Source organism: Columba livia, chromosome 7 (genome assembly GCF_036013475.1).
Source record: "Columba livia isolate bColLiv1 breed racing homer chromosome 7, bColLiv1.pat.W.v2, whole genome shotgun sequence".
NCBI lineage: Eukaryota > Metazoa > Chordata > Aves > Columbiformes > Columbidae > Columba > Columba livia.
Genome location: NC_088608.1, coordinates 27,822,195 through 27,835,672, shown reverse-complemented (window position 1 = coordinate 27,835,672; position 13,478 = coordinate 27,822,195). Strand labels below are relative to the sequence as shown.

General features: G+C 39.5%; 1 protein-coding gene across 9 annotated transcripts in view; it reads right to left on the bottom strand.

Annotated features, from left to right (window-relative positions):
• Positions 1-13,478, bottom strand: part of MYO1B (myosin IB) — a 139,239-nt gene that overhangs the window by 81,595 nt on the left and 44,166 nt on the right. For all 9 annotated transcript variants that reach the window (XM_065068929.1, XM_065068932.1, XM_065068928.1 and 6 more), the window contains one exon: positions 5,690-5,830. In XM_065068929.1, the coding sequence (XP_064925001.1) occupies positions 5,690-5,830 (141 nt within the window). The remainder of the gene's footprint in view (positions 1-5,689; positions 5,831-13,478) is intronic.

Here is a 13,478-nt window from a genome sequence, read left to right as displayed (position 1 = left end):
CACCAATCACTCGATCATATTACAACAAAGATTTTCCCAGCAAGCTGCATTTACATTTCCCAATACCAAAAAAAATAGGTTCAGATTGGATATTAGGAAAACTTTCTTCCCAGAAAGGGTTGTCAGGCATTGGAACAGGCTGCCCAGGGCAGTGGTGGAGTCACCGTCCCTGGAGGAGTTTAAAAGTTTTACAGACAAGGTTCCTAAGGACGTGGTTTAGTGCCGCAGTTAGGTTATGGTTGGACTCTATGATCTTGACAGCCTTTTCCAACCTAAATGATTCTATGAAAATTCTGTTCTTCAGAACAGCAACAGAATGATGTGGGATGGTCGCACAAGGCCAATACAGACCATCACAATAGGTCTCGTTCACATAATTCTATCCTCCAGACACTCCTTCCAAACATAGCACCTGGAATACCAGGTACAAGCGTGGCAGGAACAAAACCACTATGCTTCACGGCAATTCAGTAAACTCCTAAATACTATAAGGTAGCTGAAAAAGGGGTGAATCAATATACGGGCAGACATAGCGGAGTAAAGTCAAGTTTTAGGCTACCCCTAAAATATTAAAACAATAGAGACGCAGAGGAAGCAGCTCTGTCTGTGAAATGAGCGCACCACAACAGCCACAAGGATGTTACCTCAAACAGCTAACAGCGAGTTATTACACTGGAATGCCAAATATTTCATGTTTCAGTGATAAAACAACATGTGTTCAGTACCATAAGGCTGCTCCTGCCCAAAGCAGCCCACAAACTCCACGCACAGAAAATACAAATTAAACGCTGACATCAGAAAGATTCTGTTTTGTTGTAAAGAACAAAAAGCAAAGAAGCATTTTTGTTGTGAGGAACAAAACACTGACCTCTGCAAATTTGGGAAGACTTCAAGAAACAACATAACTGCAGGGAAAAATGTGCAGGGCAGCAGAATAAAGCTGAATCTTGCTTCTAAAGGCCTCCACAGCACCACTCCCCTCCAGACTCCTCACAAAGCAACAAGCCCAGCCCCAAAATAATTTTCAGACTGATATATATATACTACAATTTAGCCTGAATCTCTACCATTTGTGAGTCACTGTAAGCGCACATATAGGCAGATGCCCCCCATCCCATTTGCCAGCATCCCGAAAATACAAAGGAAAAATAATTGCTGAGCTGGATGGGCTGAGCAAGTTTCAGCCAACTTAAAGAAAATCAAAATTAAAAGTTTAGGGAGAGAGTTCAACAGAATGAGTCAAAATTCATCAGTGACATACAACCCGAATTTTATGAATGTGTTTGAAGTTTTCCATGCGGTCTCTGGGTCACACATTCCAACCGCACAAACGGCTCCCTGGAACCTTCAAATAATCAACATTGTATTTTTTTTTTTTTCTACTTGCTAACTACATTGCCCATGAGCCACATTTTACTTTATAAAGTTGAAGAAAACCTCTCACAGGCTTTTGTTACTGATATTTACACAAAACAACTTTTGCGAAAAAGCAATGCAAATTCTGTCAATGAAAAGTTTAAGCGTTGCAAAAAAAAAGAATATAATAAACAATTACAGCTTTTTAATGAGGTTTTTCTTGGTCAGACATACCCCAGACATTTCCAGACATGACTTAACTCCAAGATTCCCATTTCCAATTAACACATATGTGTTACCCAAGAAGCCCTTCCACCCAAAGCCACTCAGCACGAGATTACTGCAGAATCTGATGGACTTCAGTAGAATATTTGGCCAAACTCCAGCTCCACCAGCCTTCACACTTATTTTTATGGCACGGCCTCCAGTTTTGCACTCTGGTATGCAACCTAACACCCAAGTCCATTAAACTTTCCCTCAAATACACATAAAATTGAACAACAGGTAATCAAGCTGTAGCCTGTTCTTTGACTCTTAAGAGTGTTCTTATTGCCCTGTTCTTGCCACAGTATGAAATTCATATAATCTTCTTGAAGGGCTGAAAGTGACCATGTCCAGGATGGTCCAAGAGAACCGTCAGGGGATCCACATCTGAATGGTCTTGGCAAGGAGAGCTCTTATCATAGGATCACAGAATGTCCTGAGTTGGAAAGGACCCACAAGAGTTATCGAGTCCAACTCCTGTTCCTGCATAGGACAACACCAAAATTCGCACCCTGTCTCTTACAGACCAGATCTGGAATTTCGAAGGGATACATGGAGCTGCCACTAGGATCTCCAATATCAAACATTCAGTGTCAAACATTAACTACTGGCAAAAAGACTACAAAAGACAAAAAATGTGTTCTCTTGTAGTAGAATGAGCCCGTTTATCTGGTCACCTTTGGCTATGGGGACAGATGTGGCACCATGCACCGACGGCTTGACCTGACTTTCACGCTTACCTATCAAGACCGGCTCACACCATTATGCAACATCTGGCCAACTTCACAGCATTTTCAAAGCTATTCATGTTACAGGTCTCACAACAAACCCTTTTGAAGGCTGTAACTGTAACTGTTTTAAAATGAACATACATAGCACAGACACAGCTGTCGGTCTACAGAAAACTGCTTAGAAGCTGATTCTGAGTAAGCCCTGGTTTACTGCTGTAGAAACATTTCAATCCCTTCATATAGCTTCAGTTCTACTTAGTTTTGTTTTTTGTTAAACTTGGACACCACTTTTAGTAATGCCCACAATGAAGCACTGACATGAGGGGTGACCTTAACCCCACAACTGAGCCACAAAACGACAAATCCATTCCTGCCGCCTGTGAAAGGATCCCGAGAGCTCAACTTGTTAGAGCTGAAGAAATCCCAAGTCTTTGTTAAGCACCAACAGCAGTTCTTTAATAGCCCAAATTTGGCTTCCCCAGGACAGCATGCAAACTACAGATTTTACGTGGTAAAACACACATTACTTCCAGATGTAACAAAGGCTTCATTGTGCCCATTGGAGTCTAAAAACAGAAATGCAAAGTGTAGTTTTCATGAGTGAGGTTTGGGGAGAAGAGACTGGGTGGCAAGAAGAAGGGAGAGAAGAATTTTCACTTGAAAATTAATGTGTGGTTGTTACCATGAGCACCGTTGCAACTGTTACCGTTCGAAAAGTTTTCTAAAATACATAACAGTGGCATGAAATTTGCGGGGCAGCAGAACTCAACCGAGAAAGCAGATAATATTCCTCAAACTAACTCGTATACTTGGTAGCAGCACGTGGCACAGGCAGAAACATCTATTCTTTCCACCATGGATGTAGTGAATGTTTTGATACTTGCAAAGATCTGCAACATTTTGCCTTCATAGTGTATATTCACAAACAGTACTTGTAAGACCTTAAAAAATAAAATAAAATAAATAAATAAAATAAACACATGATCAAACAAACCTGGAGATAAAAAGGGTAACTGATAGTACAACAAACTACAAAGGAATGATTCAGGGAAAAAAATACCAAAACACACACACACACACCAAAAACACACCAACAAAAATATCTTTTGGTTTTGGCAGCAGTTCACACTTCTCAACAGAGCATGTTTAAGTACGAGGGTTTCCCACCTGCAAGGCAAAGGATCCTACAATGCTAGAGAAAAGAACACCTTGTATTACCTGCCAAAGCACATAATATTGTTAATTACCTTGCACATCAGTGCCAGGCCCAGACAAATCAGAAACAGGGAAATACATGTTTCTCTGTCACCATCTCAAAGAACCATGTGTTTGAACACGCTTGTCAGCTAGTGTGTAACAGCAGATAAAAATAAAACAGATTGCCCATTTGCCATTCAAACTGATTCCTTTCAAGCAAAAGCTCTTCAGTCTAAATGAAGTAGAAACACGTAATTAAATACTTTGCAATCCATAGTAGTTTACGTGAAAAAAAAAATCCTGACAAATCCACTCCCATATGACTTTTGGCAATCCTTCTTAAAGAACTCCATAGTCCAGGGTACCCTCACAGAGCAGGTTTCTATCCTTAATGCTTTAAATAAAACTTTCAAATATGACCCAATACTAGGCAAGGCAATACCATCTTCTTCAGTCTCTAGGCAAGCAGTTCCCTATTCTTCTCCTTCATATTTTTATGAGCTAAAATGTAATGAGGTGATTCGGTATCACCTGCTTTTACTGTAGGTATTAGGAATACTGAGTTAACCCCAAAACTGATGTGAAACAGGTTAATTATATAAGCCACTGACTCAAAAAAAAATTATCTCGGAATCCCCCCATGGCAGCTGTTGGGAATGAGGGACTTGCCAGAGCTGGATGAAGAGCAGCAAAGAGGAGCCTGATATCTACCTGCTTGTATCAACGTCCAAGGGTTATCAAGAGGGAGCATTCTACATCTTCACAAAACAAGGAAAATTTAAGACACAAATTTTTGGCAATGTAACTCTCAAAGGTATCAGGAAGATTTTTCTTTTGAGCTTTGTGGAAGAAGTCCTCCTACAAATATATATCATTTTGGTTTCTTCTCCAACAAGGTTTTAATGGATACAGAGAATCTTCATCTTACTTAAATTTTCTGGTTAATTTAAATTGTCAGTCCAGACTTCCGAAGCAAGCAGGTAAAGGTGATCTAATAGCAGATAGGTCCAACACTGTATTGCCAAGCTAATGCCTACAGAAAAGGGAACAGGCATGCTTGAGTAGGAAAATGACTCCAGGAAAAAGATGCAGCAGGCAAGGAATAGCAGAGGTACAAAAGCAACAGACTATAACTAAAGGACAGAAGAAGCAAATAAAAATAACACAGATTCTCCCATATGGGAGGATGGGAAGGAAAAAAGTATAATGAAACCATGAAGGTTCAAATGCTTAGCAAGAAGGAAAAGCATAGTCACACTAAAAATTAAAAGCTGGGGGGGAGCCAAGTTATAATTAAGTACAGAACACATTATTTGATTTGTAATAATCTGCAGACACAATTACTTGCAGATCGTAGCTATGCTTTGGCTTCAATATTTCAGCTTTGCTCTTAAAAGACTTATATCTTTCACCAGCAGCCTTGGAAAGTCCCTACAAATCACGAAGTTCACACAGCCCCAGCAGTACAACAGATACAATACTCTGCACATCTTAACAAAAACAGACTAAAGAGGGATGAAGTAGGAAATGAAAAGCTTCACTGTAATCTCAATCTGCCTCTTCATTCCCATCCTGTTTCAAATATCAGTTCACAACACCTCTCCTATCGATCCTCATTCAGAAATGAACATGCTTGAATATTTTGATCACTTCCACATATATCCAAGCTCACTGTTTCTAGTTTAAAATCCAACCATTCTAATAAACATAACTTTTTTTTTGCAAATCAAAGACAGCAGGCAACACTGAAGCTACCACAAGCATATCAAAAGCATAAACTTGCTACATACACCTGCTCTAATATCCTGGAAGTGCCTTCCCTGGGAGTGAATTCTTTATACCTGCAACATCCTCTGACAATACAAGTATCAAAGTTACTGTCATCATCAGTTCTGGAACTGTTTTTTATGAAAGTCAGAAGCCCACCACACTGTGCAATGACAAAAATAGTAAAAACATTCTAGATGGAAAAGATCAAATGCAAACAGTGCAGTACAGGCAAGACCACAGCACAAGTAAGGTTTTAAATATCTCTAATACAATTAATGCATTCAATCTATGTGCATACTTATAAACAAATATATATTTTAAGAATGACAACACAGGTCCTTATAGAAAGTTATTTGTTAACATATACTCACATATACTTCATCGTGATCAAAGCGCTTTTTCAGGTTATTGATGAAGGAATCTTCATTAAGCGGCTCTAAAAGAACCATATCTCCCACCCCTATCATGTTGTCTAAAAGTGACGTCTTCACCTCCATTTTTGCCATTTTGTCCTGCAAAGAAAGGAGAAAAAAAACGAAACAAAACAAAACAGAAAAGTTAGCTCAAAATTATTCTAATTATTCACAGGCATTATCCAGTAACACTATTTAAAGAATACAAGTTAAAAACCCATCAAATAGCATTAAAATATTTTTCCAAATAATACTATCAAATTCATTCTCTCTACCCAGGTAGTCCAGACAATTTCAAAAAAATAATTTCTAACAGTCAATAATGCCTTCTGGCCCACTACACATTAAATTTGAAACTGCGGGAAACAGGAATGAAGATCCCAGTGGGCACCACATCCAGATTTTTTGGATGACTTTAACACCAGGTTCAAGTGTACACAAACCCAAGTTTCAGCAAAAGCTTCACCGTCAAATCAAATTAGGGTTTAAATTTGTCAGTTACCTAATCTGAATTTCTTTCTCACCCTTACTTGCATTTCCCCAACCACATCAACAATTAAATGGAAACAAATTAAATGAACCCATGCAAAGACAAAACCCACACTATTTTATCTTAATTCATAAACTCTGTATTCTGCAGCACCTATATTCCAGTATAGAACTGCTCTTGGTTACAGACAGCTACCAAATTACTTCATTTCTTAACCAAACCTATTTGGATTTGTTCATTATTTTATTGCTTAAGAGAGCATTTTCTTTGGGCAGCAACAATCCAGCTGACAAGTGGAGACTCTGCACATATACAGATATCTAGATATATATGGCATGGCAAAAGGCAGAAGCTGGGCTTAAACCGGGGACCAGGTTCAAACAAAGAAACCAACTCTGATAAATGAAGTAATTCAGACAAAGAAGTCAAGTTCAGGCCAAAACTCAGCACCTGTTTCATCGTCCAAGCCTTTTATCCTTCCAATCCAACCTAATACCTTACACGATCATCATTAACTTCCCACAGTACCCTGTTTCCCCTACCCCAAAAACAAGCCCTAGCATGATTTTTCAGGATTATTTTTGAGGATGTTCAAAATATAAGCCCTACTTCAAAAATAAGCCCTAGTTACAGTTCATCAAAAAAAGTCAATTTAAATAGTGTCCAGGCAGTTATACATGTAAAAAAAGTAAGCATCTTTGGGAGCAAAAATTAATACTGACCCTGTCTTATTTTTGGGGAAACAGGGTAGCTACTCATCAAGTAACTCATTTAAAACAAGCAAACCCTTTTACCTCTTGCTTCTGTCCACAGCCACTGCATTACTACATGTTATCTAATATTTTTTTTCTTAGCAGTGAGTGACATTTGAGGGATATCAGATCAAGACTTAAGTCACGTTTGATGTTTTTCCAAATTCAGCGAAGAGAAGCGCGGCTCTGCAGGCAGCTAACGCAAGGGATACAACAAGATCCCCAAAACCCAAACCAAGCCTGGGAATGACTAAAAATTCACATGAAAATGCAAAAACAGTGCTGAACTATGATAACCAACCAAAGCTGAGTCAACTCTGCTAAACAAACAACAGAGCATTTATTTTAAACAAAAACACTGGACAAATATTTTTGTAAAGAAAGATACTCTCTTTTCTTAAAAGTTCACCTCTCTGAAGCACCAAAACAATTTTAAACATTCCCAAAATCTTTTCAGAGGTACCACTTGAACTTCTGTATCCCATTAAGACAAATTCTTTAAACTACCAGTCTTGTTTCAATGACCTAATTACTTCCCATACATTGGCTAACACTCAATTTTTGAAGGCTGGAAAAAAAAAAAGGCCTTCTTAAGCATGGAACTTATTATATATTGGGTTTGGAGTAAAAAAAAAAAAAATAAAAAATCCTAATATGGGCAATTTCAACCTAAAATTAAAGTTTTAAGTGGTATACCTCATCTACCATTGTGAAATCACATACCACCTACCACACTTCATGCATCACTACTCGGGAATTTCAAGACCAAGAGCAGCCAAACCCATGGAGAACATTCCGGTATCCCAAGCTCAGAGGCAGGGTTTGCAGAAGAGGTGCACCATCACCATATCTACTACTAAAACCTGGATCAGAAAGTTGTATACAAATACTAATTTATGGATATATTTGAAACGTTCAATTTTATGGTCAAAGGTTAATTTTCTGCTTGTTTTTTATCCACAATAATTTAACATCATTCTATGGTTAAAATATTTCCATTAACCTGAGAGCCAGAAAGTATTAGAAACATAGGTGATGAAAAAATTGGACAATAAGCTTAGACATCTTGTTTACTGCTGAGTTCTCAAAATCATTTGCAATATTTATCTTTGCAAAATCTTCCTTGAAGATTACTGCATCCACTGATGTATGATTCATGAGTATTCTGATGCATCAATGTTTTTAGCCCCCACTTTGGTGGTGTTCATTCAGAATCCCTGTTCTGGTTTAGCTAACAGCAAAGGAAAATCTGGCAAGCTTGTGGGATAATTTGGTTGCCTGACGTGATGAGTGGGGAAAAAAAAGCTCTTAAACATACATTATACAATTAGATTTAATTTAATCAAGAACTGAATTTAATCCAGTAGAAGAATTTAACAGAAGATCAATACATACAGTGCTTTCAAAATAACAAATACTCATTTTAAATGTAAAAAAAAAAAAAAAAAAAAAAAAAAATCAAAGCACACTACACAGAAAATAATAAAAATAATCAAACCCTTGCTATATTGTGAGTCAAGACTTTTAGCAACAGGTCACTAAGCTCAGAAACTAAATCCAAATCCATGTGCAAGCATTTGCCATATATTCAAAAGCATCTTGCAGCTGGAAAGCTTCTCCCATCAGCGCTGGTGACAGCGTGCTCACCACATTTTGGAGAACAACGCATAAAAGTCAGCGGCTTCTACCCATATATGTGTTCAAAAAGGTGAAGGTTTCTCAAGAACCATTTTCAAGAACCATAACTATGAGAGGGACAGGACCAAAACACGCTCGCAGTGTCAGAGAGACCAGAAATGGTTGAAACCAGAGCTGTGCTGGGGAGAAAACACCAAATAGGAAATTAGGTTAGAAAAAAAGAACAATAAGGGGTTGTGTCCTTTAAAAGAAGGACAACTTATTTATTTTCTAATGAAGATTGCTGGATGGGGAAAGGTGGATGAAGGTGCTGCTGTCAGGCTCTATTTGAAACTGTGCTGCAATTTCATTCCGACAATTCAATCAAAAATAACCTAAAAATATAACTGGTGCTCTCTCAGTTTACCTAATACATTGCTTTTCTGACTGCAACATCTCACTCTGATGAAGAAAAACAGTGTTGTATAAAGATTACAGCTGCAAAATATTAATATAGCAACAAATCAGCTCAGAAAAATATTCCAAATTCTTCCAACACTTCCAGTCTGCAAATCAGATTCTTCCTCATTTGAATATTTATTCCCTGATCCCTCCCACACCCACTTACCACTTGAGTTGTCACCCAAATTTACTTTTCTCATCCCCAAAGCAAGCCTCAGCAGCATTTCACAACATCTCTCTTTAGTCACTTGTCAAATCTATTCTTCCTCACTTTGGTCTCCCATCTAGGCCTTCATTCAACAGAGTGAGAACGCTTTCAACACATTCCCATTCCCAGAAAAAAAATATTCAGTAACCCTCCTCAGTTTGATCTATGTTGGACAACGTGCTCGAGAGGAGAATGGCTGAGCACAATAGGATTTAAAATGCTTTTATCCACCTGCTCTCACGTTACACGTAGCCTTTTAAAACACAGGCTGTGGTAGCTTATACTTGCAATTCCCACCCAGCTGGGCCAGTGGAATGTATAACATTCTCATCCCTCTTGGCCCCAAGGATGGCAAATTAAAAATTAGGCTACGCAGCCACAGCAGTCCTGTACCAGGCAACCTGAAATGAGAGCTAATGAAAAATATAAATGGAAGATGCTACAGAGAGCAGGCAAAACCCTCAAGGCCTCATACAATTAAGTTCATGCATCCTCCAAGGGGAAATGAAGTAATGCCCCACTATTAGCATAAAGAATTGTCCAGGGTTTTCCGCATCACCTTCCGACAGTAAAACAGCGACAATTCTCAGCAGGTTCCAACAGACGTGCAGCCCTCAGCGCACGTTTGCATCTGCTGCACTGCGGAGGCGGCTTGGTTTCCGTCTTTTCTGGCGTTGTAGCAAAAGGACGATTTTCCCTACCACCAAAATTGTCACAATAGAGGTACTCACATATGCTTCAAGCTCTAATTGAAGAAAAAAAAAAAAAAGCCTTTGATTGCACTAGCACCAACTCACAGTAGAAAATAACCACCTTATTCTTTTTCATAAAAGTTAATGGGAATAACCTGCAACCAGTAATTCAACACAGTATCACAGTATTCAACAGCGGAGGTCAAACTGATTTCATGTTCCAGGGCTGACCCTGGGCTCCCGTCAGGCTGTAATCACACTTGCCCCCTCATTGTCTTTTTTCTCTGCCGGGGAGCAATCGGCTCAGGCAGAGCAGGGACACCGACAGGCCACCATTGCACAAACTGCTGGGGACACGGTGTCATTACCCAAACAAAACCATACCAAGAGCAACTACAGCCACCTTGCACTGCTCATGACAAGCAGAAGTATCAATTTAGGGAGGGACAGGATTTATATTCATCCTGTCCTGCCACCCAACAAAGCCCACATATCTCTGACCTGCAAGTTCCTTAGTAACTCCTGGTGCTGGTTTACCAGGTAAACTGAGGCAGGCTCTGCAGATCAACTCCTCCAGTGCCCTTTTCCCTCAAAGTGAGATTTCCTGATATCAGCACGTAGGGGAAACATTGATACCATCCCAAATATTTGCTTTGCCTCCAGATCCTCTAACTTTTTAGACTCTGGACGCCGGAGGAGCTCAGTGCACACGGCATCTACCGGTGTCCCCCCTGCCCAGCTACAGATGTGGCTCTGGCTCCATCAACACACTGAAGAAAAGAGCCTGCAGAAAACAGCAACGATGTTCCCAGTCACCATTTCTTCCTGCAGGAAAAGGGACTGGAGAAACCTGACAGGCAGATTGAAGGCAGGCATGCTGATAGATATCGCAAGAGCAGCAAAAGCACTCTCAAAAACACCAAAACGCTTCCTCTGACTTCCCAGCTTTGCTTTTGGTTTGGCCAATTTCTGAATATCTCCTGAATTCCTTTTCCTCCCACAATCCTACTGAACAAATCAGCTCTTTCCAAACTGAAAAAAAAGCTTATAATTTGAGGCTTTTGATTTAGCTAATGTTTCTCACATCCTACCTACCAAGCAAGAGCTATTATTTGAAAGCCTCGTGCAACTTCTCTTTATTTTCTGCAGGCACTGAACACCACGCATGTGTATCAGATTCCTCGAGTATGTAACAACAAACAGCTCCAGCAAATTACAAAGGTAAAATGTGACATTACTGAGTATATTTGTATTAAGACTACAGGAATGTTCGCATTCAGCATCAGCTAAATGGGAACGGCTCTTTAGCAACATCAGATCAGCGCAGTGTTGCACGCCAGTGACCGCAATTTAGATGACAGATTTGCCCAGCAGAATTCCATAGGAGGGACGAATGCTCCGCTGGCTCCTGCTACCAAAAGCCACGCATTTAGCTAAAGATTGGGCAATTTTCAAGAAAGAAATAGGCCACTTAAAGTACTGCTGAACAAACAGCTGCAGCCACGTGAACCAATATAATTTTTTAGTCGTTTAACAACAGAGGCTTAACTGTAGTTTAGAAAAACTGACAGTGTGATAACGAGAGTTCATTAGGAAGCATACAAAACATTCGCTGGGACATCATCTCCTACCAACATAAAGAGCGGCTAAAAATTTCTGCACTAACAGGACTCAGGTTCTTTATAAATGCAAAGGGGAAAGGTTTGGTTGTTGGAGTCTTTTGGTATTTGTTGTGGGGGTATTGTTGGGGTTTTGTTGGGGGATTTAGGTCGTTCATTTATTTTTACATCGGCTTGATTACAATCTACATTATGTACTTATTAACTGTTAACAATCCCCCAAAAGCAAGAGATGCCTCTTTCATGCCTCTGTTCATACCCTTTGTCACACTCGCATCACATGAAAGATGCATATCACCTCATCACAAAAAAAAACCTGAAAATAACCTGAGTCATGTATGCAGAAGACACAGCTTTGCCTTCCTTCACTTCCCCATTAAAAACTAATCCATAAGCCCAGAGGAAGGAGTGAGGGGCTGCATTTGCATTTCTCTAAGGCTGCTTTCTCTTATTATACTTTTGCACACTAGTTTGAATAGCACTAACACAGGTATTACCTGCTGTAAAGAGACCGTGGGGCATATCTGTTCTGCCATTTCGCCTTTACGCTCCCAGCAGTACAGGTTTTCAAATTACTTCTAATAATTATTTCGCAACCACGACACAATAACTGCCACCAGTAATGGCACTCGGAAGTTGACCTATTTCCTAAATCAACCTGCAGCCTCACTTAAACTCACCTGGGTCCATTGTACAGTCACGCCAGGTTTAGGGAAAAATATTTGGTCCTTCAACATTGCTAAGGCACTCTGCTGTAGCACCTGATAAAATACAGGCTTAAAATAATCGAAACATGCTTGGTGCTCCGTTTTTACTCTGCAAAAGTTCCTTTATATTTGGGATTATATCGACAGGCTTCAAAGATTACTGGTGTGGAGTAGCCTTTTCCATATTATTCTGCAGCCTGACTTTTCTATTTTTACTATTTATTAATGACTTGTGTTTGACAGGGAGAACACCTTGGGCATTTTCAATGTCTAATGCATCTGGAAATAGGTCTTCACTAACAAGGCTGTTTGCAGTCCAAAATTCTGGTCAAATTCCCACTGACTTCAGCAGAAACAAGATCCATGGTGGTTTCTGACGTTTGGGCTTTTCTTAGTCATTGTCTAACCACGGAGTTTTATAATCATTCCAGGTCCACATCTACAGAAAAGGATAAAATAGGAATAGGGGTGGTCTCTTTTTGGCACATGCCTTGTTAAGATTCTCTTGAATCTTTCTCAAAATAAGGAGCAAAACATGACTGCAAAACTAAAAGTTGTCAGAGGTCTTCTTGCCCTAAACCAAAGACTAGATTTCAGATTAACGGTGTTATTCGGACATGATTTTTTTTAAGTTGTCAGAACAGTACAGAACATGAACATGAAGAAAACACCCTCATTCTTTCAAAAAAAGAAAATCCACAAAAATTAGCTTTTACTAGTGGATATCTGAACTCCACTAAGCAGGGGGTGCCCTTTTAAACTGATCATCTTTCAAGCTGCCACTTAAGGTTTCCTGCCAGTTTTTCAGGATCCTGCCCAATCCAAAGGTTACGTTTGCATAGCTGTTGCAGAACAGGGGCATGAAAACCAAGGTAGCACTTATTTATTTTGGGGGAATCTTCTTTGTTTGTTGTACGTGACGTACCAGCAGCTCGCTACCACACCAGTGCTTGCCTTCCAAAAATCCTTCAGTAGATCTGCACCAAATACCACTTAAAAACAACCAGTCCTCACAAATCAAAACATTTCTTTCAAGGGAGGTTTTGCTCCTTTGGGAGCAATGCAGCAATCAACTGTAATCTGTATTTTTCATTTATACTTTTATTATAACTGGGTTTTTACTTTCACACATACCTGATACCGGCAAAAGAAATGTAACTCATGCTTGGGCAACTGGAGTGAATACAAATGTCATGTCGC